The sequence below is a fragment of the Phyllostomus discolor genome, chromosome 6 (genome assembly GCF_004126475.2).
Source record: "Phyllostomus discolor isolate MPI-MPIP mPhyDis1 chromosome 6, mPhyDis1.pri.v3, whole genome shotgun sequence".
In the NCBI taxonomy this organism is placed as follows: domain Eukaryota; kingdom Metazoa; phylum Chordata; class Mammalia; order Chiroptera; family Phyllostomidae; genus Phyllostomus; species Phyllostomus discolor.
Window position 1 is genome coordinate 40,184,747 of NC_040908.2, and position 26,446 is coordinate 40,211,192.

Consider the following 26,446-nt stretch of genomic DNA (forward strand, 5'->3'; position numbering starts at 1 on the left):
ATAACACCCAGATCCGGCAGAGGATTTATCTGAATGGAAGTTGGGCAGCCAAGAAGTTGAAGTAGACACGTTCATCCAGACTGGTAGGAGAAGACGAGCCGGCGGGCGCGGTGCTGGCTCGGGTCGGCGGCCTGCGGAGGACGGGGGAAGGTTTGGCGCGAAATCGGCGCAAAAGCCATCGGGCGCGTAAGAAGGCAGCGGTGATCCCTGAGTACGCAAGCTGCGGCTGGCAGACCCAGAGGGGCAGCGATTGTGGACCAGGGCAGAACTCGCGGCCCGGAAGCCCAGACAAGGGTCTGAGTCCAGGGGAACGGAACTACCGCCATTGTTTTCTCCCGTCCGCTCCCGCTCCCGCCCCGCCCCCACATATAACGTCACAACCTAGCGACTGGGGTGCCCAGGCCCGGTGAGCACCTAAGGCTCCGCCCCCCACTGTAACAAGAGCAGCCAGACCGGGAAAAAAAAAAAAAAAAGGAGAGACAGGGGGAAAAAAAAACCATGTTTTCAACAGAGCAAATCAGTCCCCCAGGACTCATCCTTTTGAGCGACCAAGAATTAGCCAATCTATCAGATGCGCAGTTCAAAACACTGGTGATCAGAAAGCTCACGGAACTGGTGGATTTTGGACGAAATTTAGATGAAAGAATGCAGAGTACCATAAAACAGATGCAGGAAGACAAGCGGAGGAGAGCCAATAGTGAAAGGAAGGAATATGAGTCTCAAAACAATACAGTGGACCAGAAGGAAGATAGAATCAACCAAGCAGGAAAGCATGATGAAATAAGAATTCAAAAAATTGAGGAAAAGATTAAGAGCATCCAAGACACCTTTAAACGTTCCAATATCCAAATTATAGGGGTACCAGAATGGGAAGGGGAAAAGCAACAGATTGAGCACATATTTGAACAAATAATAAAGGAGAACTTCCCCAATCTGGCAAAGGGAACAGTCTTCCAAGAAATCCAAGAAGCTCAGAGAGCCCCAAAGAAGTTGGACCCAAGAAGAAACACACCAAGGCACATCATAATTACATTAGCCAAGGTAAAAACGAAGGAGAGAATCCTAGAAGCAGCAAGAGGTAAGGGGACAGTAACCTACAAAGGAGTTCCCATCAGACTGTCAGCTGATTTCTCCAAAGAGACCTTACAGGCAAGAAGGGGCTGGAAAGAAATATTCCAAGTCATGAAAGACAAGGACCTACATCCCAGATTGCTCTATCCAGCAAAGCTCTCATTTAGAATGGAAGGGCAGATAAAGCGCTTCTCAGATAAGGTCAAGTTCAAGGAGTTCAGCATCACCAAACCCTTATTTTATGAAATGCTAAAGGGACTTATCTAAGAAAAGAAGATAAAGAAAAGACATGTATAGTAAAAGGACAGCAAACTCACAAATATCAACAACCACACCTAAAGCAAAACCAAAAGAAACTAAGTAAACAATTAGAACAGGAACAGAACCACAGAAATGGAGGGCACATGGAGGGTTAGCAGCAGGAAGGTGGGAGGAGGAGAGAGGGGAAAAAGGTATAGAGAATAAGTAGCATAGAATGTAGGTTGAAAATAGATAGGGGGAGGGCAAGAATAGTATGGGAAATGTAGAAACTAAAGAACTCATAAATATGACACATGGACATGAACTAAAGGGGGAAATGTGGGTGGGAGGGGGGTACAGGGTGGAGGGGAGAGAAGGGGGGAAATGGGACAACTGTAATAGCATAATCAATAAAATATATTTAAAAAAAAAAGAAAAAAAATTATCAGAAGCCAAGCAGTGTCTAGTCTCACCAGTCCAGTTCACTTGGGATGTGAACCATTAAAATAAACCCTTTTACTACTTAGGCTGTACCTGTAAAGCTCATCTTTCAGTACTGTTTCTGAATTAGCACTACAGCTACCCTCGAACTCTGAATCTATTTTTTTAAATGAGTTTATTTTCCCCAAAGCATTCTGAATGACTCGTACATATGTGATAAAATAGAGGTTTAAAAATTTGTTTTGCAACCTTAAAAATATCTATCTACAGTATAACTATGACCCTAAAGGCCCTAAATAATAGGGTCCAAAGCCAAAAGGCCTTAGACACAGAATCATAGAGCCTGAGAATAGGAGGGCCACAGGGGGTGCTCACAGGGGTGTCCAACCCACAGCCTGTGAGCCGCATGCAGCCCAGGATGGCTATGAGTATGGCCCAATACAAAATTGTAAATTTACTGAAAACCTTTTCTTTGCTCATCAGCTTTCATTAGTATTTGTGTATTTACTGCGTGGCCCAAGACAACTCTTCTTCCAGTGTGGCCCAGAGACACCAAAAGGCTGGACACCCCTGCTAGTCCATCCCTTGTTTTATGGATGAACTTCTAGAAGCAGGTGTATGTTTTTACCAAACCACTTCCACTCTAAATGTCATTCTGCACTTCACTTTTTCCTCATAATGCCACGGGTGTTCCTACAAGGCACAGATGTAGACCCACCTTTATCTTCGTTCTATTTCAGGTTTTTTAAACAGTTGTATCATATCATAACTTGTACTACCATTTCCTCATTAAAGGAAATTCATTTTGTTTACAGTCCACTGAATGTATGCAACCAGCCTTCTCCTCTGCTCCAACCAATAGATGTTATTGATCTCAGGGAAATAAAGTGATGGTTTTATTGTTTCTTTGATATGGAGGTAGAACACCTTTTCAAATGATCTTGGCCATCTGAAGTTGCTCTTTTTTCAGCTGTTTGTTCATATCCTTTGTCTATTTTTCTCTACTGGGCATTTATACTTTTCAAAAGTATAAATCCTATTTCTGGTATCTTTTGCCAACTTGTTTTCTACATAGCCACATATATGTGCACACACACACACCTGTGTGTATGTGGTTAAGTCACAATGTATCATCCTCTACACTTACAGCTTGTTCTTTTTCTCTCACCATTTGTCAGGAATATTTTCAACTTTGTCAATAAATATTCATCTACCACATAATTTCTAACAACAGCCTGGTGATAGTAGTCCATCATACAGATGAGCCGTAAGATTCAACCAATCCCCACTGGTAGGTCATCCTGATTATTACAAAATATTTCCCACTTAAACAATGTTCTGATAACTATATATGAACATCTTTGTGCCCATTTATGCTCATTCCTTGCATTTGAAAATAAATTATAGGAAAAGATAGAGGCATGTGGGAAGAAATATTCAAACAGGCAGACCCTCTATAATGATATGCTCATGTGCGGGAAAACCTAGCATGTGCCAAGAAAATTTGTGCTCTACACATTATCCTGTTTTATTCATCTATAACATGTTTTATGTATTGACTTAATCTTAGAATCAACTCTATTAGATAAGTCCTGTTTTTCATTTCTTTTGTATAGATGGCCAAATACAAAAGTAGCATTGCCAAGTATTTTCTATGTGTCAGGTACTGTTGTAAGTGATTTATGTGACTAAACTCACTTAATTCTTCTAATTTTATAGATGGAGAAATTGAAGAGGCTAAGTCACTTGTCCAAAGTCACACAATTAAGACATACAGGTGCAGGAGCCATACCCTAGCCATCTGTCCTCAGAGGCAGACTCTCAGTCACTAGCAACACAGCCTGTCAGATGGCCCTGACAAAAGCAGCTCAGTTGATGGGGCATCGTCCCGCAAAGCAAAAGGTCACCAGTTCTATTTCCAGTCAGGGCACATGCCTGGGTTGCAGCTTCAGTCTCGGTTGGGACCCGGTCAGGGCACATGGGAGAGACAACTGACTGATGTTTCTCTCCCTCTCTTTCTCCTGCCTTTCCCCTCTATCTAAAAATAAATAAATAAAATCTTTAAAAAAAAAAGACTGCCTCTCAAACTGGGTAGATGAGTTGCCCACCCATTCAACTAGTAAATGGCAGAGGCAGGATTTAAAAACAGGTCTCATGGTCCTCAATACCCATGTTCTATGACTTGCTGGTAATAAACCAGGCAACAAAGGACTCTTTCACAGGCAGTGGAAAAATAAACAGAATTAGGGTATGTAACTACCTTTATGTCATTTAGGAATTCAATGTCTTTCTTCTGTATTGCTTTATCTGTCCATATTAAGGCACTATAGGTCTTGGTCTTTTCTTCTTCACCTTCTTTCATATGTCCTATTGCTTCTCTAAACAAAAACAATAAAACAAAGTTTGTCTGAATATATAAAATACACACAAGCCTTGCCCCCGATTTCCCTTTCTTTCAAAATGGCTCTATTGAGGTATAGTTCACATATAATTCCCCTCCTGTTTTAACTATACACTCCAGTGACTTTTAGTATATTTGCAGAGTTGTGCAGCTACTACCATCTCATTTTAGGATACTGTCATCGCCCCGAAGAGAAACTCCATACCCTTTACAGTCACTTCCCACCCCCATTTCCCTGGCCCTTGGCAAGCATTAATTGAGTCTGTCTCTGCAGATTCCCCTACTCTGGACATGCCATGTAACATGGAATCATACAATATGTGGTGTTTGGTGTCTGACTTCTTTTACTGCATAATGTTTCCAAGGTTCGTCATATTGGAGTATGTATTAGTACTTCATTCCTTTATTTTTCCTTCATTCCTTTGTATTACTGAATAGTATTCCATCGCATTGTGGATATACCACATTTTGTTTATCCATGGACTTTTTTTGCTATTATGAAATACACTACCATAAACATCCATGTAGATTTTTGTGTAGATGTACATTTTCATTTATCTTGGGTATATGTCTAGAAGTAGAATTGCTGGGTCATATGTTAACCCTTGGAGAGGCCTCCAAACTCTTTTCCAAACTGGCCGCACTTACAATCCCACAGCAATGTAGGAAGATTACAATCTTCCCACTTTCTTGCCAACATTTGCTATTTTCCACCTTTTTGATTATAGCTATCATAATGAGTGTGAAGTAAGACTTGTGATTTTCATTTGCATTTCACTAATTATTAATGGTATTGAGCATTTTCAAATGTATTCATTGGTTTATTCATATATCCTCTTTGGAGACATGTCCATTTAACCATCTCCCCATTATTAATTGGCTGTTCCCTTATAATTGAGTTGTAAGAGTTCTTGATATATTCTGGATATAATTCCCTTATCAGATACATGATCTACAACTGACACTTCCCTTTTGAAATTATCTCCAGTGAGCCTACCCTTACCTTGTGACAAGCTGCAAGTCACGGACTTGGATTTTGTTAGATGACTTATTAATTTTCTGTAGTAGCAGAAAAAGAAAAACAATTAGCAACTCTCAGTCAGTTACAGAGCTGCAGAAACAGGACGATTTCCATGTCATGAAGTGGTTTACCTGCTGAAGTTCCTTAATTTCTTGTGAAGTGAAATGTACTCTATGAGGATTCACCAGCTCAATTGCAAAGGGCCTTCCTGGCAGCACACACCCCGCCGTGAAACAGAAACGTGTTGATGGAGTTAACATTCGGGCTAATGCAAGAGGGTTAGGAGGTGTGAAAAAACGAGTTGAGCTCTAGAGGACTGAAAGTTTAGCTACATCTGGGGGAGGGAAGCATGTGTGAAAAGAATCAAGGGACTTTCTGGGGTGGCTAGACCCCAGCACCAGGCAATATGTGAAAGTGACTGTTTCCCAAAGGTCCAGGAACAAGCCTGTGTTAATTACAAAGTAAAATCTAAACAGCCGCTAATTGACTTGGTTACTCTAGTGAAATGTTGTCACATGCAGTGATGCCCAGGTGTAGCAAGTTGAAATCCATCCTCCTAGCCCAATCCACTAGTGAAACAGAAGAGCTGTGATTCTATGAGAGGAGGGGACTATAAATCTCAATAGCTCAGGATTAACTCTCATTTTTCTTGTAAGGCAACAGTGTAAAATGAGAAAAATGAGGGCTAAAAGAGCAAATCACTTTTTTAAATGAAGATGTGCATTTTAAAAACTGTACTGGTCCTGCTGAAATGTTATTAAATGGAACAGTTAATAATCAGACTTTTGGAAAATATCAGGTACCTCCTCATTAATGCACGTAAGTCCCTTGTAACCCACAGGCATGCAATAAAAAATGGCCTCTGAAGAAATGATCCCTATAAAACATAACAATCATGTAATTTATAGAGGTAGCTCCATAGTCCACAAAGCTTTCTCACTTGGAGAGAAGCTCTGAGCTCTGCCTGCTTTGGTTTTGAGGAAGTGACTAGAGTCTGAAAGGATGACAATCTGAGAGTTAGTTCTGGTCGAGTGATGCTGTTGCAACCTTACCATTTCCTAATGTTCTCACATCAACATCTTCTCTTCCAGAGGATGAAAAATTAAAACCTTTGGAAAGCAGATAATGAAAAAGAATCAGAGAAATATTAGTTCTTAGACTTTCATTCCCTCCCTTTGATAGAAACCCAATTTGTCTTAAACAATTTACAGGAGAATCCCAAAGGATAGTCATCATCCCACCTCTAATTCCAATCTCTCCTAAAAACAGCACTAATCATAATAAACACCATTCACTGAACAGTTACTTTATGCCAGGCACTGAGTTAACATTTTTTCATACATTAATTCATTTAATTCTACCTGGTGATATTGTTTTTTTTTGGGGGGGGGGCGGTTAAAAATAGCTTCTGAAAGGTTAAGGACTTTCTCAAGGTCACAAGATTAAATGGCAGAGCTACGTGTTTCTAATGTCAAGGCCAGACCTTAACTATCATCCCACCATCCCATGAAAAAGCCACAGCAGAACTCAGGTTGGAGGAAGGCCCCACACCACCCTGGCCACAAGCTTATTGTGAAAAATCTATTTACTTTCTTCTTTTCCTTAAAACAAAACAAAAATATTTATTTGAGAATTAAACTCTATGAAAAGAAAAGGAAGAGGAAAATGTTTGACACTAAAACCAAATTCATTATATAAGCAAACCTAAGCTGGACCCATGACAAAACTAGTGCTCATTCTAACATAGAAGGGTCATCACAGACCCTTCTATGATGGGTCTGCAAATATTGGAATGGCAAGTGGTTTAAAAAAAAAGGAGGGGTGTCACATGACAACTTTCTTAGATACAGAACTGACTGATGAATTCATTATCATCATCATCACTATAGCCAACATTACCAAGACAAGCATTATTCTAAATACTTCATACATCTTAACAATCTGAGATAGGTACTATCATTAGTTATGTCCCCTTTACTTATAAAGAAGGCAAGACAGAGACAAGATAAGTAGCTTATCTAAGAGCTTATCACTGACAAGTGGTATGGTCAGTATTTGAACCAGGTAGTCTGGTTCCAGAGTTTCTTTCTTTCTTTTTTTTTTATTAATTACATTTTATTGGTTATGCTCTTACAGTTGTCCTGATTTTTTCTCCTTTGCCACTCTCCACCCAGCAACCCCCACTCCCTCAGGCAATCCCCCCACCATTGTTCATGTCCATGGTTCATGCATTTAAGTTCTTTGGCTACTCCATTCCTACACTGTACTTCACATCCCATGGCTGTTCTGTAACCGCCTATTTGCACTTCTTAATCCCCTCACCTCTTCACCCCTTCCCTCAGTCTTCTCCTACCTGGCAACCATCAAAACACCCTCTGTATCCACGATTCCGTTTCTGTTTGTTTTGTTTGCATAGTTTGTTTCTTTAGACTCAATTGTTTATAGATTTGTATTTTTGCCACTTTATTGTTCATAGTTTTGATCTTATTTTTCTTAAATAAGTCCCTTTAACACTTCATACAATAATGGTTTGGTGATGATAAAACTCCTTTAGCTTTTTCTTGTCTGGGAAGCTCTTTATCTGCCCTTCGATTCTAAATGATAGCTTTGCTATGTATAGCAATCTTGACTACAGGTCCCTGCTTTTCATGGCTTTGAGTATTTCTTGCCAATCCCTTCTAACCTGCAAAGTTTTTTTTCTGAGAAATCAGCTGACAGTCTGATGAGAACCACTCTGTAGACACCAACTGCTTTTCCCTCCCTGCTTTTAAGATTCTCTATCTGTAACCTTTGGCGTTTTCATTATGATGTGTCTTAGAGTGGGCCTCTTTGCATCTATCTTGTTTGGGACTCTGTGGTTCCTGGACTTCAATGACTCTTTACTTCACCAAATTAGGAAAGTTTACTTTCATTATTTTCTCAAATAGATTTCCAATTCCTTGCTCTATCTCTTCTCCTTCTGGCACCTTTATGATGTGAATGTTGGACCTCTTGAAAATGTCCCAGAGGCTGCTTATCCTCCCCTCATTTTTTGGATTCTTTTCTCTTCTTGTTCTGCATGGTTGTTTTTTGCTTCCTTGTGTTCCAAATCATTGATTTGATTCTTGGCTTCATCCATTCTATTGTTGTTTCCCTGTGAGTTGTTCTTTATTTCAATTAGTGTATCCTTTGTTTCTGACTGGATCCTTTTTATGCTGCTGAGGTCCTCACTAAGTTCCTTGAGCATCCTTATACCCAATATTTTAACCTCTGCATCTAAGAGATTGCTTATCTCCATTTCATTTAGCTCTTTTTCTAGTTTTGATCCATTCTTTCATCTGGGTCATGTTTCTTTGTCTCCTCATTTTGGCAGCCTCCCTGTGTTTGTTTCTATGTATTAGGTAGAGCTACCTTGGCTCTGTGTCTTGGTAGCATGGTCTAATGTAGCAGGAGTCCTGTAGGGTCCAGTAGCACAGCATCCCCTATAACCCAAGCTGGGTACTCAAGGTGCGCCCTTTGTGTGGGCTGAGTACACCCTACTCTTGTAGTTGAGCCTTCATTGCTGTTGACAGATCAATAGGAGGGATTTACCCAGGCCAGTCAGCTGCAAGGATTGGCTGTGATAACTGTCCTCCACAGAGGATCAACTGTGCAGGGGCAGTGTGGTGCTGCTCCAACATGGTCTTGTAGCTGTCCACTGGGTGTGCTGGCTCTGGGATTTACTGGGTGGTACAGGCCAAGGACAGCACCTACCTGTTTTGCCCAGGGACACCCTGACTGAGCTATAAAGCAATTTGAGATGGCTGCTACTTGTGCTGGGCTTAGAGATTACCAGGCAAAGCCAGGTTGTGAATCTAGGCTGGCTGCTGCTAGTGCCAGGGCGAGGGGCTCACTGAGCCTTGCTGTTACTTGAGAGGATTTAGGAAGTTGGGAAGCCTGAGTCCAGATCAGCCATTCACAGGGAAAAGCAGCTTTGGTGGGCCTGCAAATTTGAAGGGGCGGAGTCTCTCAGGATCTCCAAGGCAGGTTAAACAGTTTTAGCCAGGTTGATGTAGTCTCAGATATGGTACTAGCTTGCCAGCTCTGTGGGGGGAGGGTTTCAAAAAGGGACAATGGCCTCTGCTCACCTTGATGCCAGACATTTCAGTTCCTCTAAGTGTGCCCCTGGTGCCTTTAAAGCTGCTACCATAGTGTTGGAGCTCAGAGGGAGCGAGTCTGAATAGGTGAGTCCCTGTGAGTTCTTTAAGGGGAACTGCCTGGGGATCCAGCAGTTTCTTCCACCAACCCAATCGCCTCTGGGTTTTGCAGCCAAAGTTGTGGGGACTTATATTTCTGTCACTGGGACCCTGCACTGGGGAGCCAGGTGTTGGGCTGGAACTCCTCATTCACTAGCTATCCCTCTCACATTTTTATCTACCACACATGGGTGAGGGACCAGACCATTCCATGTCTGAGCCCCTCCTACCAGTCTGAATGGGTGTGGTTTTTTTAATTCTGTAGTTGTCAGACTTCCATTCAACTTGATTTCTGACCGTTCTTTTTTATTTTTTTAAGATTTTATTGATCTATTTTTAGATAGAGGGGAAAGGAGGGAGAAACAGAGGGAGAGAAACATCAATGTGTGGTTGCCTCTCCTACACCACACACTGGGGAACCTGGCTCACAACCCAGGCATGTGCTCTGACTGGTAATCAAATCTATGAACCTTTGGTTCACAGGCTGGTGCTCAGTCCAGTGAGCCACCCCAGGCAGAGCATGCTTTCTGATAGTTCTGAGTGATGGCTGTTCTATATTTTAGTTGTAATTTTGGTATGTTATGTGAAGAGGCAAGTCATGTCTGCCTATGCTGCCATCTTGACCAGAAGGCCCCTCAGAGTTTCTTAACCACCATTCATATTGCACTACCATAAAGAAGCCAAAAATGCTCTGGCTTATGCCCACAGGGAAAGCAAAAGCAGCCTTCTTGGACCAAGGATTTGGATTTTGGGAAGGCTGGTCAGTCTTCCCAAGACTGGTACTCTAGAGTGGTACTCTAAGAGTGGTAGAGTTTAAGGTGTCTGAAAACAGAGCTTGAAGGCTAGAACTCAGGCTCACACCCTGATTTTTTCATTTAGGAGCAAATATCTACAGGATGTGTATGCAAGAGACATTATGCCGATGATGTGAAGACAAAGGCAAACAAGAAGTGTATAGTTCTTATCCTCACAGAGCTTACTATTTCTGTAGGGACATAGGCTACAACATAATGGGTAGGGCCAGGGCAGGAAAAGTATAGGAACATTCCTGCACTTTAGAGCACAACTGCAATACAAGCGATGAGGTTTGTATTTATTCCCCAATAGTCCAGCCACTGCGGAAAGCACAAGATTAAAAAGAACAAGACTGGTGGGAAGAACAGATGGGAAAGGTAGAAGGTGGGTGAATACCATGTTGATGGCCATTTTTCTCCCAGGAAAGATTCTAAACACCAAGTTCCCATGTAGATTTTAGAAAAAGGCTAAAGGCTTTAAAAGTCCTATGACAACTATACTTAAGACTAGCCCTCCTTTATAGGAAACAGGTTCCAAGCTGTAGTGTGTCACACGCTGCCACAGTAAAGTGGCTCCTTTCTGCCCCACAGGGCTCAAAACTGTGGGTCTCACACAGAGATGCAACTCAGGACTGGCTAATCAATAGACATTCAAGGTAGGTCTAGAATTTGAGCTGCTAGTTAGGCTCTTAAGTCTGAGTGAACTGTGCTGTGTTATTCCTAAGGGCTGGCCAAGTGGGCAGCCATGAAGGGCACAAGGTCAGATTCTTCTCCAGATGGAGAATGTAGGCAGGGAGTAGGATTCTATGGCCCAATAAGTCCCAAAGAACCCTCCATTCCAACATTTAGATGTCCAAACATTTAGAAAAACGTTTCACATTTTGACCCTACACTGAGAAATACTTCGTGGGGCAAACTTGAAGAGTTTATTTGTATATAATCATGAATAACAGTGGACAAAGAAGGGAAAAGGAGCCACTGCCATTTAGGAAACACAAGTTTAAACTTAGTTTGGTTTAAAACTTGGTTGAGTTTTCTGAACCCTGTGAGTTCTTTGAGCCTTCTGCTCAAAGAAACAGATGTCTCAAAGCAAATATAGAACCAAGGGTAAGAATGATCCACAACTGTACAGGTAGTTTGGCTAGTCTGCAGGGCCTTACACCCATGGGCAAGCAATGGGACTAAAAGATGGACAGAGACCAGATGATGAAGGCCTTAGACAATCAAGTTCAGTAGTTTGGACTTTATCCTGTACCTAGTCACTGACCAGTTTTCAGCAGAGAATTGACAAATATTTATGAATTGACAAATATCAGTTCAGCAGAGAATTGATAAATATTCAGTGAGTGTTGTAATGAATGTATCAGGGGAAAATTTTCTTAGACACGTTGATTTTGACAATGTGTCAAAGTTTATTACTCATTAACCAGGGAATTAGCAAGTACATAATGTTAATAAAGTGAATGAAAAACAAGTCTGTATCTTCCATTTAGGGGAAGGAACCTTTCTGTAAATAGCTAGGCTGCTTCATGCAATACTGGTGTATTTTCATTCAGCTGTGAGACTTAGAGGTACAATGGTCAGGACCATGTTCCCTGGGTTGTCAGATAGGAACCACACAAATAACAAGCAATTTACCTAAGAAACATTTAATCTGGTATTTCAAACAACAAAGTGTTATCCCAAGAAGAAGCCAGTGTGCACAGAGGCCCAGAGGTCTCTGCTTTTTCTTCTCTTTTTAAAAAAATATTTTATTGCATTCTTTTTAAAAACTATTTTATTCATATAATAAAAATATTTTATTCATTTTTAGAGAGAAGGGAAGGGAGGAAGGAAGGGAGGGAGAGAAACATTGATGGGTTGCATGCTGCCTCTTGCATGCCCCCACTAGTGACCTTGTGGTTAATAGGCTGCTGCTCAATCCACTGAGTATGCCAGTCAGAGCTCTCCTTTTTCTTAAGCAGCTCTCAATAAATTTCCTCAGCACATAACTATATGTGTTAAGCACACAGCTTTGTTTCTTTTCAGTTTGGGGACAATTTTTCCCCCTCAGATGGAAAATGATAACGAACTATGTTTCAGAATAGCAAGGGTGAAACATACAGCTGTTTCAGAAGCTCCCAGTAGGCCTATCCATCGTAGGGGCTTCCTTGGAACCCAAATAGTCAGAACTGAAAGGTTCTCGAGTCTTCTTACAGAAAGGGAGTAAGGTGGCCCCAAAGAGAGTTTGAAAGAGACTTTTTAGGCCAAAACTTTATTTTCTCTTATTCATAACTTGGGTAAGTCTTATAAAATAACCAGATTAAGTAGATAAAAGCTCATGACAATAGCCCAGAGTCTACTGCTAAGATTTTGGAAAATACTAGGTTGCTAGGTCAATTTCTTCTTTATTCAGTAAACAATTCTTAAAGACCCTTAGAAAGAGGGCCACTGTGCCCTGACCTGCATGGCTCAGTTGGTTGAACATCATCCTGCAAAGCAAAAGGTCACCTGTCCCAGTCAGGAAACATGCTGAGTTGTGGCCCAGTTCCTAGTTGAGGGGTGCGTGAGAGGCAACCGATCAACAGATGTTTCTCTCCCTCTCTTTCTACCTCCCTTCCCTTCTCTCTAAAAATAAACAAAATTTTTATTTAAAAAAAAAGAGGGCCAAGGGACAGCCACATCTCTCATCTCAGTCACCTGCTACCTACTCCTACAGCAAGCCTGTCTTAAGGTTTTTCAGAGAAGGAAGGATGTCTAGTTGATCCTTCAAAAAAAGGTATTCTACTTATTCTAGGAAACCCATTTCAAAAGTGATTTATTTATTCACTGCCTCCAGTTTTTCCTGAAGTACAACATGATTTCCTGTGGTTGAAATGCTAACCCTTTTCCTCTAGCTTAATCCTAGGTGAAATCATGCAGCTTTATGCTGCCTTTGACCTAACAGGCCAATTGAGACAAAGAAAACACAAACCTGACGGGATCCAACTCATCCCACAAACCTGGGCTTGTTAATATCTATGAAATTAAAACACAACACAACTCCCATTAAGTCTTTGTGAAATGGTAGCTGTTGGTTTCTTTTCTCTGGGCTTCAAACTTCATCTGAGGGCATTCTATTGGCCATGATGGAAGCCAGGCATTTGCCAAGCACTAAATGTGCAAGCTGTACTTTAATTTCCTCATATTCCCTAAAAAGAGGTCAAGGCAGAGGTGTCCCAAGGTCAGAGCTTAAGTGTATTCATTTAAAGTAGTTTCGATTGTTCTGAATTTCCCCAGGAAAGAGCAATCATTTTTTTTTGTAAGATTTTGTTTATTTATGTTTAGAGAGAAGGGAAGGTAGGGAGAAAGAAAGGGACAGAAACATCAATGTGTGGTTGCCTTTTGCACGCCCCCTACTGGGGACCTGGACCACAACCCAGGATGTGCCCTGACTGGGAATCAAACCAGCGACCCTTTGGTTCACAAGTTGGCACTCAATCCACTGAGCCACACCAGCCAGGACAGAGCAATCATTTTGAAAAAGGAAAGAAATCCTTGTATACCTTGGCTCAAATCCAGTCAAGGTCAGAGAAGCTCAAACACAGCAATCCCATGTTTGTTGTTTATGGGAAAGTGCCAGGCAAGGGGCCCAGACTTGGTGGCAGTTTACAAAATGCAGAAATCTTCCCTGCCACCTCCAACGAATCTATTCATTAATGACAATGCATTTAAAACATGAATAATTTAACACTCACTCTCTGCTTTGAATACTGTCAAAAGATGATCTGAAATTAATTCTTCCACTGAAGATTCCAGCTTCCTTTCTCCATCAATTATCCAAGGAGTTTGTGGTAGATTCCTGGAGTATTTATTATACCTCCCTGCCAGAGACATATAAGGTAGGCTGGATGAAATGATATAACACAATGGGATAAAAAGAAATGCAACTACTAATTACTGAGTGCCAATATCCTATGACATTAAACAAGGCTTAGCTTTCAACTGACTTATGGATCTAATCTGGGGAGCCAACACATAAACATATACATAACTATGTGGTAATATTTAAGGTAACAATAGAAGAGATAACTAGACATGATATGAATCATTAAATGAGTTCTAAAGGAATCCTCAATATATTTATTAATCTGACTGGATGACTGAACAAGTTATAATACTACAGAGCACACTAAGGATAATGTTTTTAAAAAGAGCAACTGCTGCTTTTATACCTGCTTAATAATACTTTCAATATAACAGTCATCGGTGATAATGTATTCCAAAGAGTTCAAATACAGAAGATTTTGAAGTTTTTGCAATTTAAAAGAAAACACTCTAACAGAATATGACTAATTGCTTTATGAATAAAGCCACCCTAAGGAAGCTAGCTTTCATTACCCTATTTCATTCAAAAGCCAAAACTAAAGATAAATTTCATTTCAGTTATTACTATAAAACAGCTATAGCTTTCAAAACAAAACTGTCCGCTAAATAACCCCTTGGGAAAGTCAATACAACAGTTGTTTTTCTTTTTTCAGGCAGAAGCCAGTGTTTAGTCATTTTGCAGATAATAAAATTATGTTTTCAAGTTTGCTTTCATGTTATATAAAAAAAATTCTCTCTAAGGCTGTGTTTCTCCTGATGCATTTTGGGTCTCAACATCTACCCATATTTCCATTTGGCCATCTCTGATGAAAACTATTAAAACCTAAGAAGTGTCACTTCCCTTTGGCATGGTATTTTAAATAACAGATCTCCTGAGTGACCATTAAGAATGTCACACAATCTAAAATAAGCTTGGCTATCAGTTCTAGTTCTGAAAGAGGTAACTAACCGGAACCTAATAACAACAATAAGAAGGAAAGAGAGGAGGAGTCAGTTGAGTTTTTCAGAAAGGAGGTAAGTTGACAGGGTAAGTATATTGTCGACTAAAAATTTTACCAGCCACAAAAACAGCACCATGAGCGCATTCAATTTCAAGAACAGTGCATACAGTCTTTGGTGAGTTTGGAGGACAAGGGAACTGCCTGCAAAAACAAAATAAATTTTACAGCTACTATGTTCCAGACATGATATTGAACCACATAACTGCAATGAATCAGCACTGTCCAAGACCCAGGGCCTGAGTCTCCTGAGGACTAAGCATCTCCCTAACTTTGAGGTTAGGAACCAGACTGTCTTTTAGGCCTCTAGAGAACTGCTTGTAGTACATGAGGGAGACACCAAGTAAATCAGGACCTGATTTACTACTGCCTTTCATTCCCAGGAGGCCTCATGTTCCCAAATAATAATTTCCAATAACCTTGAGACTTTGGAGAAAAATTTGCATATATGAAGTAGAAGCCTCTCCAGGTTCTTTAGACATTTTGCTGTCCATGAACACTGCTTACAAAAATCCTCAATCATCAGGTTATGCTGGTATGCGGTGAGACTGATCACATAAGTGAGCCCCACTTGAAGGGAGGATACTTCACCATTTATCTCTCATTTTTCCTTCTCGTTTCAACTATGACCTTGGGAATCAGACCAAACAGCCAAAAAAAAGTAGAATGTGGCAGACTCTGACCTTTTAGCTAAGAAACTTCAACTTATGACAGACAGGAGCAATGCATGGCTTTATTCTCTGTCTACCATCTGGGAACTTCCAAAGCCACAGACTGTAAATGACTAGATGTAGACTTAAGGCACAATGCTTGGCTTGAAAATCTCATACAGTTTCCCAAGATATCTCAACAAAGAAATCACTTAGGATCTTAGGAACTATTGCTTGTAGACATTAAGTGTCTTTGCTTTCTAAAATTTAATAAAAATATTTCCATTCTGAGGCTCATTTTTAGTCAGTAAAATATATAGAACCTTCTTCATAATGGCATTATTTGAAATTTATTCAAGGATATTCAAGGATATCCTAGAAGGATAACTATGATAATATTTTATTAAATAAAACAAACATACTGAGAATTAAAATATAAGGCTTATTGTATTTCAACATAGTTTAACAAGTGGGGAACTCCTGAGCCTTTTCTTCCCTCTTCTGGTGATGGAGAACACTACAAAATGCAGAATTTTTTTTTTTTTTTTCAAAATGCAGAATTTTGACTGCAGAGTCAGGAAACCCAGCTCTAAATTCCCTACTCTCTGTCACCCAGTTGAAATCTTAAGCAAGTCAACTCCCACTTTTAACCACAATATCCTCTTCTAAAAGGTAAATAAGTTGGATTCATTCATAAATTCAAATTTATTTGCCAAACATTTATTGACTACCACTGCATGCCAGGCACTGAGCCAGGGGTGGAGGATATAATGATGATGAAGGCACAATCGTGGTCCCTGAAGGTCCCTGAAACACATCCAGTCTCGTCTTGGAGATAGATAATCCAGACTATCACCGACATTCCCTTTATTCTAAAATTCCACAATGCTTCCTTGTTTCTATACTTCTACTTACTTGAGGAAATCCTCTTCTTTTATCTTATTCAAAGCTTTCACAACTGCCATTCTAGTGAATACTGACTATATAGGGTAAAATGAAAAGAAAAGACATGTTATCACCTAGACAAGAAAACAAAAGAGGTGAAACAAAGAACACGGTGGGAGAAATTACAGTGTTATTTTAAACCATACTTAAAAGGCAGTAATACTTAATAGCATCAAGAAAATAAGTAAAGCCTAAGTGTTCATACCATCAGTTCTGCATTTGGCCTCCTCCCCTCAAAATGTGGCATTTTTCAAACATAAAAATGATGACATTGTAAGAAATGTGCTTTGAATAGCTTTTCCCAGACCTTGAGAGGAATTTAGATCAATTCATCTGTCTTTTCTTCTCCACATCCCCTCAGGGGCCACAGTATATAATTCAGGAGTTGGCTGTAGGGGTAAAAGGTAAACAGAGCCAACCAGCCTACCTGGCCTGTAGCAACTCAACATCACTTAACAGCCACAAAGGAAACAAACCCACTACAGTGAATAGAAGACAATCTACAACAAATGTCCCACTTAGGGGTTTTTAAATAAGAAAAGCCAAATCACGTGGTAGGCATATAGAACTAATTCGTGCATATACACATGGTTTGCTATGATAAATCACAATTACTTCTTCTGTTATGAGAAATTGCATTTGGCTGAAAAGGGGCACAATGAAAATATCTCAAGTTTATCATCAAGGCAATGATTTTCTAAACCATATTCCGGAGAACCCCAAGGTATTGTAGGGTTAGAACTGAAAATTAAATGCTTGTTTGTTCAGATAGGAAATATTAGGCCTGAAAGAATCTCAAAAGGTCATTCAATTTACTCCAGCTGTAAGGAGGGAAAACTACAGTTAAGACTATAGTCTTACTATAGTACTATAGTACTATACTATAGTATAGTACTTAGTATACTACTTACTATACTATACTATACTACTATAGTAGTACTATAGTAGTACTATACTATAGAAGTACTATACTATACTATACTATACTATACTACTTAGTAGTATAGTATACTACTATACTATACTAAGTACTTAGTATAGTACTTAGTATGTAAGACTATACTATATAGTCTTACATTGTATACACTATACAATGCCCACTGGCCAAATGGTGTGGTGTCTATGATGCTTTGGCAAAAATTCCCTTATCCTATGATTTGATGCTGGTGCACGTACACTTACTGAAAGATAACAAAAAATAAACCTAGATCTTCAATATGAATATGGTTTATAGTCATTAGGACAGAGCTTCTCAACTGGTATGGCAAAGCAGTGAGCATCAATTCCTGTAGTTCTTAAGGGCTGAGAAGCAGGGCTTGGGACAATGGTCTACTGCTTCCAAATTAGAGCAACTTCATCTGTGAACCTCAGGGTGCTGAACAAACATGGTAACGTTTATGAGACAAGCAGGAAAGCACTGCTTTGGGCTTGGTTTGCATTTCTAATTATTTCTTCATAGGGCATTCAGCAAGTGTTACAACACCTCCTCCCCACCCCCTAACCAGTTCTAAAAGGCCCTGCAAGTAGTCAAAGGACGAGGAAGACCAAATGAAGTATCTTTGACAATCAACTTAACATTCTTTTTAACAACCAGAACAGTGAAATGGATGTCAATAATTTAGGAATGCCTGAGCCTGCACAAAAGCAGCTAAGTCACTGGGACGTGAAAGCTTGCCAATCATGCCACACCATTCTATCTAACTGAAGCTAACAGTGAATGCCAGCTAATCTGCTCATTAACATAAAGACCAGCTCACATCAGACAGTAAAGGGGAGTTTTAATAATATGCCCTTTTTGCAAATGTAGCATAAAATTCTTGTTATTATTTCTAACTATAAAAAAATAATAAAATAATTGTTAAAACACTAATTGCTAGAAAATGGATATTAGACAAAAGTTTGGAATGCTATTGAACTTCCCACGGATTTTCCAAGATGACACAATTTTGGGGATTAAAATCTAAATGTCAGATATTCCCAAAAGGGTAACAGAAACATCACCGAAACCCGGGTTTCAAATTCCACATCAGGGCAACAAGCCAGACAGTGACACAAACACAGGAGAATGACTGCGTGTTCCAGCTTTCTAGCCAGAGACAAAGGTGTTGACAGTAGAAAAAAATAAAAAACAAATGTAGAAAATGAAAAGATTTAAAGACTGATTCTTAATAGATTGCCACATTACTAATGCAGACCTTTTGTTGTTGTTGTTAGTTTGAATATTCAGCTCAGATAAAACTCACTAAAGAATAAGAACCAGGAATCCTTACCTGTTTGTTTTTGGCTGGCTTGAAACAATCTGGGCATATTGCACGTCTAAGTAAAATTCAAGTTAATATAAAAGGTTAATGAGTTTATTTTGGGGTGGATATAATTCAAATACATTTTATACAACCTGGATGCTAAACTCAGGATATCAGGAGTAGACAAAATAACTCCCTATACAAGCTGTACTGGTTTGCCTAGTCCTTTATGTTAGCACATTTTAAACCTACTAAGAGATGACAAGTTCAGATATAGAACTTGATTAGAAAGAGGAGCAATACTATTTTCATGAAAACCAAAGGCATTAACAATGTTATACAATCGACATTGTTGTTTACGTGGGGACTTACAGGAAGTGGCAATCCTCAACTGTTTCTGGGTGGGCAAAGACCACACTCACTTCAAACAGGCTCTAAAAGTTATAAAGACAGTTTAAAAATGAGCAAAAGGAAACCAACATCTAACAACTTATGAATGGAAACTGAAATTAACTCTCAAAGACTGGCTCAGAAAGAATGACAAGAAAAACTGGAAATACTACCAACTTGTTCATAAAGCAGCTGTAAAGGAAAATGTCTTTTTTCTTTTTCTCACTTCTAAAATTCAATCATTGGTGATCCTACCAAAAAAACAAGTTTAAAAGAAATTTTTAAATAAAGTTGTAGGATTTTTGTACGTGTATATAAATGAGGTGTGAGGATGAACGAGAATACAGGGAATTGGAAAGAGAACCAAAAAAAATGAAAAATTGTTCCAGTCAGTGCTGTGATTAGAATTATTAGCAAAGCAAAAAGCATTTTACTCACATGCTTAAAAACTCTGTCTGAGCCTTTATAAAGTGCTCAAATTTCTTAATAAATTTGAGTTTTAAAAGAGATCTTATTTTTTTATTACAAAAGGAATACATACAAATTGTAAAATAACCAAATATGGGGTGGATTTTTTATATCACTTGACTGAGGGAGAACTAGTAACAGTTTGGTGTGTTTTCTTCCAACTCTTTTTATGAATATAAACATGAATGTACAGTATATACTTCTTAGAACACTAAACATACTCTTGGATAATTGCTTTATTCAATGAATAAAGCAAATGGACATCTTTTCAACTGTATGGATCATTGGATATTTTTGTTGTAGTAAGTTTTTCTATTATTAAAAAAATGCTAAAGTAAACATCCTTGTACATAAAAAAGCACAGTTTCATTTCATATACTCTTGTACATTGACTTCCACAAAGCATATATAAAATTCCACATTAAGAAAAAGGTATGAATACCATACCATGTGACAATCTTAATTTTTTTATTGAGTACTGTGTTTACTGATTGGACTGAATTGTCAGCAAGCTTATTAGCTACCCTAGAATCATAATAGTTTTTTTTGCTGTCTATTCTAATCTACAAAATAAAATTAAAATTGCAACCCATTCTTTTTACTCAAGAAAACTTCAGTCCTTCTGAATAATTAGAACATTATTACTGCCTTTGTTTTCTATTTTCTGTTCTGATTCAACATGTAAGAAAACTATTTGTGCTTCAAAAGTAAAACCTGATGTAAAAATATTTTGCATCAATGACTTCTCTAATTCCCAAAGTACTTTCACCTCATTTCCTCTTTATACTATCTGAGGTGGCTTTATTTTTCTATTCTCTCAGTATTCGGTTTACAGGACAGTCAGTTTATTCTTATTAACTGAGGGAGACAGAGCTATATAATTCAGAATAGGGAAAGAAGAAAATATTTAACTCCTTAATTTTGAAAGGTGGTTTTATGATTTTACTTGACTAGGGGTGTGTCCGGTATTCAGGGAATTTCCTTCAAGCAAAATGACAAAGCAATGAGACCATACTATTAAAATCTAACTTAAGATGAACTGCAAATATGTCCTGTTTCCACATCAGGAAACTTGTTGATCTCTTCACTGGAGTCCAGTCCATTCCAGGGACTGCGGCAAGGTCTGCTCTGGAGCAGGGATGATGGCTAAGTGGTCTGGCTTCAAAGGCAGACTCTGCCAAACATTAAACAGCCAGGCAGCACAGATCAGCTGTAGTATATGTATCAGAAATATTTGAAAACAAGATCAGCCACAAATAAGGAAATTTAAATAGTCTAGAGGTGACTCTACGCATGCTCCATTATTTATACATTGCATCAGTAAATCTGTCTCTACAATTAAAATTTAAATATATTAAAGGCTTAGATTCATTTCTAGCCTTTTAAGGTGAATTAGTGTACAATGCCCCTGTCACACTTCTAAATCTTGGATCACAGAGAAGTTTTTAAAAAACAAAGAAAATCTTTAACCTCAATTTAAGACTGTCAGAAATTAACATTTGAAAGGCTTAAAAAATCCGTCATTGGATTACCTAAAGACAAGGTTCTTTTGGCTAACCATACCTCCACCACATAATGAAGTAAAACTAGTAAAACTAAAGAACAAAATTAACAATGCTGATGACCCGATACCTTTCCATCAACAGGAACACCCAGTTCCTCTGAAAACAGCGGGTGAGTTATCCATTTGTAGGCTTCTTTTAGCTGAACTATGTCATTTCTTCCCAGTGACAGATTCTGCTTTCTGAATAACAAAAATTAATTCACTGATATGAAAAACTTTACTTCTTCCACTAAAAGAACTTATGTAATTATTTAAAAATATTTATTAACTGCCTACTATGTTCCAGGCACAATTTTACACATTAGCTAAAAAGTAGAAAACAAAACAGACAAAAATTCATGAGGTCATGAACCTTATATTCTAGCAAAATCAAGAAACTGTTTTTCAAAATGGCATATAAGACAGTTTACAAAGTTCCAGATACAGAAAGCGTACTAATGAGTTTTTCTGAACTAGAATTGCCAGATTCCAGAATTTATAAAATGCATCAGAATACAGAAAGGTGGGACACAGAGGACTATTTACTGTTCAGAAACTACAAAACTGCATATTATAATATCCAGACTAAAACTGTTTACATCTATTCTCTTCCTGATAATGAAATTTACTTTTGGGAAATCAGTGTAAAACCTGTACTTTTCTTTACTTCTGAAGAAATATTAAATCCTAAAGTATCACTGTTCTGAAATGCTCATCAACTTAATATCAGATAAACGTCTGAATAAAAATCTGACATTCCCCCCAAATCTACTCATGAGCCAACAGATAGGCTTGGGGAAGTCCCAATTATGACTTCTAGATTTTAGTTTGCAACCTAAATTGTAATAGAAAGGAACTGAGGTAAGAGGAAAAAAAAAAACATGGTATGATAGTATTAAAACTGTTCTACTCTGCTGAGAACACTGCAGTATCAATAATAAACTAACAAGCCCATATCATTCATATAATTAAAACTTCAAATCAGTCTTATGGCTATACACAGGGCTACTTTTAATAAGAGATATTAAAAGCCAACTTGTGACTCATTTTTTTAAATGTCTAATTTTCACTGCTAGAAATGACTACTTAGAGTCAACATCCATTATAATTTAATTCTTCAACACCAAAAGAAAATACTAACCAAAGGTTGAAAACAAAGTAATTTAGTTAATGGCTAAATTTAATTGATCTTTAAAAATAAATATATAAAGACCATTGTTCCTTTAAAAATGCAAATTAAGAAAGAGTTTATCTAACTCATTCTTATCCACCTGAGAATGTAACTGGTTACAAGGAATGCTCTCATATGCTTTGGTACTGTGATTTAACAATGAAATACCCAGATAAGCCCTAGCAAGACAAATAATCAAATTATTTCTCTACATGCAAGAACTTATTCAAACACTAAGTGTTTGAGCTTTGTAAACTGTTCCTAATTCCCTAAATATCAGAAATATTTTAGGTATTTTAAAAGACAACCTTGATATTGTATCAATAGTTTAATGATGTTTGCATTAAAAGCATCACAATCGAAAGGTAAATAATTAGTAAATGAGAATACATTTTAAAGGATAAAAAGTTGAAACAGAACACAAGAATGGAAAATTATTTAAAAACTGATTATACCCTAGAGTACAAAGGGCTGCAGCAAAAGTTAATCCTAAAAATGGGTTAAAATATTACTCATTATGTATTTAAGAAAGCTGGTATTTTTTTTTAAAGATTTTATTTACCCATCTTTAAAGGGGAAGGGAAAGAGAGAGGGAGAGAAAATCAATGTATGGTTGCCTCTCATGCACCCCCTGCTGGGAACTGGCCTGCAACCCAGGCATGTGCCCTGACTGGGAATCGAACCTCAACCCTTTGGTTTGCAGGCCTGCGCTCAATCCACTGAGCTACAAAAGCTGTGTTTTTTTTAATCCTCATCCAAGGATAGTTTTACTGATTTTTTTTAGAGAGAGAGGAAGTTGGCAGGGGGGTTGTGGGGGGAAGAGAGAGAACAAGAGAAGAGAGAGAAACATGGATCCATCAGTTGCCTCCTGTACACATCCCAACTAGGGATCAAACACACAACCTAGGTATGTGCCCTGATCGGGGATCAAACACACCTTTTGGTGTATGGGACAAGGTTCCAACCAGTTGGGCCAGCTGGCCAGTGCAGGAAACTGGTATTTTATCCTTCATAGTCTTTGAAATATGTTTCAAGTTTCTCAGTCCAGTTTTAAATAAATAAATAATAAAGCAAAAAAACCCCACTTCAACTATATGTATTTTTTTCCTTCTGGATTAAAGAACTAGGGGAAAGGGTTAACACATCTTGGAAACCTTAACCTTATATATAAGGAAAAAAATACAATACTTAAAGTGCCAGATTTTCAGTCCCACAAGTTGAATGTGACTAATAACTTTTATAGTATAATTTAGGGTAGGTGTTTTCACAGAGGTTCCTAACATATCCTGATGGTCCTTTAGAGGGATTAGCAGTCATTAAGTTAAATTCACTCTCAATTTAGTACTTAGTAACTGCATTTCCCTCCTCTGTCAGGTAACTACTAACGAGGATGTCCATTGCAATCACTGTTGCTATAGATACAACATGACTACCAACTAGAGCAAAGATGAACAAAAATATCAATGCAATTTTTTCTGAATTCCTTGAGTTTTTGGCAATTTAATGGCAATTCTTTCACAATCTTTTGAACGTAAAATGACCTAGGGACACTAAGGATAAAGATTAATGTTCTTTCTATATTTTTGCTGTTCCTATATCCCTATATTGAATATTGAACAAGATCTTTTTGAAGAACTAATAAAGCTTAGTTTAAAATCCATCAATAAGGAATAACAATAGCAACTCACAAGCAATGTGGATGGAAAATAAAAAATTCATAAAATGCCATATTCAACAGTGACCAGAGAGGAGGGGGAATAATGAGGGAAAGAAGGGGAAGGGTTAAGTCAAGGAAAATGTATGGACAAGGGCAACAGGAGGGAGGATTGAACATGGGAGAGGTGGGGTGGGATTGGCAGGGGGGAGCAATGGGGGAAATGGGGACAACTGTAATTGAACAACAATAAAAACTTTATTTAAATAATAATAAAATGTGAAATACCTGACTATTTAGTCAGGGGCATTGACCTCTTTTCATTTAGATGTCAAATGTTTTAAAAATGATAACAGCAAACACACACACACACACACAGAAAATACCATGTTCTATACACTAAAAAATGTCTCAAATATAGAATCAAATTGTATTATGCCAGAATCACAAGCATTTGAGACTAACCTAACTAACCTCCAAAACCTTTGATAAACATGTGGTTATTACCCCCCTTAAAATGTAGATGTGAAATATAAAACAAACTAAAACCAAAAAAAGTGATTAAGTGATCACTTTTTTAAATAAATCACTCAATGAAGTCCTAGATTTTAATACAGACATCTATACTTCTCTCTGAACTTTTCTCTCCAGTGCACCCAGGAACCTCCAGCAGTCACATGGTCCTTCAAATTGGTAGAGAAATTTTAGTTTTAAAATCCAATTTTAAATCCAATCCAGCTCTGGACAATTAAACTTTTTTTTTTAAGTTTAGGTGGCAACCAAACTCTCACTTGAACATGTGAGACTGTTTAGAGACTTTGTTTATCAAATTTAGTTTCTAAAATCAGTATAAAATTTATTATTTTAAAATAACTTGCCAAACTACATTATATAACTGACAAATAAATATAAAGTATGTATTTATATTAATGTTAAATCTACCAAAAAAATGAATCTTTTCATAGACTGCTAACATGCTATGCAAATAAACCAATTAAGCAAGGCTGACACCTAAATTTGTACTATAAAAATTTTCTTTGTGCCAATTTATCTAGTAGCCAGTGAACTCACTCTAAAAAAAGAGACAGTAGTAGTAAAAGTACTTTAAGAATCAGGTAGCTTATATTTAAATGGTGGTAAAAATTCCCTACCTAAATTACTTACCCCATTTCCTGTTTTACCAGCAACCATGCAGCATGCTGTAGGCAATTTAGTCACACCCAGAAACAAGAGAAAAGGGAAAAAATGTTTATTGAAATTAAGTTCCAGTATCATTACTAAAGTGCTTAACTAATTTGCTAATCAAACTCCCCTTTTTGGGAGAGAAGTTAATGTTCAGAAATGTGGCAGTGACCTCAGCCTCATTTACAATCAGAAATGAGGTTAAGATGTCACTTTGCAACAGTGGCTTGCTGTGGCCTAGGAATTCAACAGGGGTATCCCCCACCTCCCTACAGATTTCTGTTTCTCATTAATGAGGTACAAGTGTTTTTTAACATGAGTAGCTTACATTTTTTCTTAAAATATCTTATTATTTCATAGGGAAAGGCCCAAAGTAACTGACTACGTCCCTAAAACACAGACTTGAAGGCTTAGCTTTGTTTTTGTCTTTTAATAGGAATAACACATTTTTAACTATATCTAATTAATAATACACACATGTACATGTTTAGGAGTAAAAGGTACATTTAAAGCCTGGCACTCAATCCACGGAGCCACACCAGCCAGGGCTGTAACTCACTTTGGAATACAACAAAAACTAAGGTGGGTGGGTAGATAAATTGATGGCTAGATATATAATAAAGCAAATATAGAAGAAGAGTAACAACTGCAGAATCTAGGTGGGCCTATGGGTGTTCACTGGACCATTCTTTCAGCTTTACTATATGTTTGAAAATTCTCATAATAAAATGTTAGGGAGAATGTTCTGGGAATGATTAATAAAACAACTGAGAAAATTGCTAAAATGAATAACATTCACAATCATGGTCATGATGAGGATTAAATAAAATTCAGGAAAAATGCTCTGCACAGTAAGCATGTGACACTAAGATTTCCCAGTGTGCCATTAGACTCCCGTAGCTTTCGCCTTGAAGAAAGGTAATGACAAGTCCTGCCTCAGTATACAGCATTCTGTGCAGGTGACAGAAGCATACACATGTAAGTCCACAAAATACCGCATATGGTATCTATCACTGGCCAGTCGTTATCACTCACATCCACCTCAAGACCCAGTTACATCTGTCTGTCTGTCTATCTATCTATTGGAGTAGCCAAAAAGTTCACTTAGTATGATGGCTCTCCAAGCCATTACTACATGAAATGTTACAGGGACTTATTTAAGAAAAAGATCAAA

At 38.1% G+C, this 26,446-nt stretch overlaps 1 protein-coding gene across 8 annotated transcripts in view; it reads right to left on the bottom strand.

Moving 5' to 3' along the window:
- The window catches only part of PUS10 (pseudouridine synthase 10), a 68,869-nt gene that overhangs the window by 8,758 nt on the left and 33,665 nt on the right, over positions 1 to 26,446 (bottom strand). For 6 of the 8 annotated variants that reach the window (XM_036028017.1, XM_036028014.1, XM_036028010.1 and 3 more), the window contains exons 5-15: positions 25,255 to 25,289; positions 21,355 to 21,466; positions 19,237 to 19,298; positions 18,892 to 18,937; positions 16,592 to 16,656; positions 15,085 to 15,170; positions 13,899 to 14,024; positions 6,227 to 6,283; positions 5,306 to 5,439; positions 5,157 to 5,212; positions 4,013 to 4,130 (exon numbers count right to left, since the gene is read on the bottom strand). In XM_036028017.1, the coding sequence (XP_035883910.1) occupies positions 4,013 to 4,130; positions 5,157 to 5,212; positions 5,306 to 5,439; positions 6,227 to 6,283; positions 13,899 to 14,024; positions 15,085 to 15,170; positions 16,592 to 16,656; positions 18,892 to 18,937; positions 19,237 to 19,298; positions 21,355 to 21,466; positions 25,255 to 25,289 (897 nt within the window). The remainder of the gene's footprint in view (positions 1 to 4,012; positions 4,131 to 5,156; positions 5,213 to 5,305; positions 5,440 to 6,226; positions 6,284 to 13,898; positions 14,025 to 15,084; positions 15,171 to 16,591; positions 16,657 to 18,891; positions 18,938 to 19,236; positions 19,299 to 21,354; positions 21,467 to 25,254; positions 25,290 to 26,446) is intronic. The other 2 variants (XM_028516322.2, XM_036028016.1) reach the window with 1 other exon arrangement.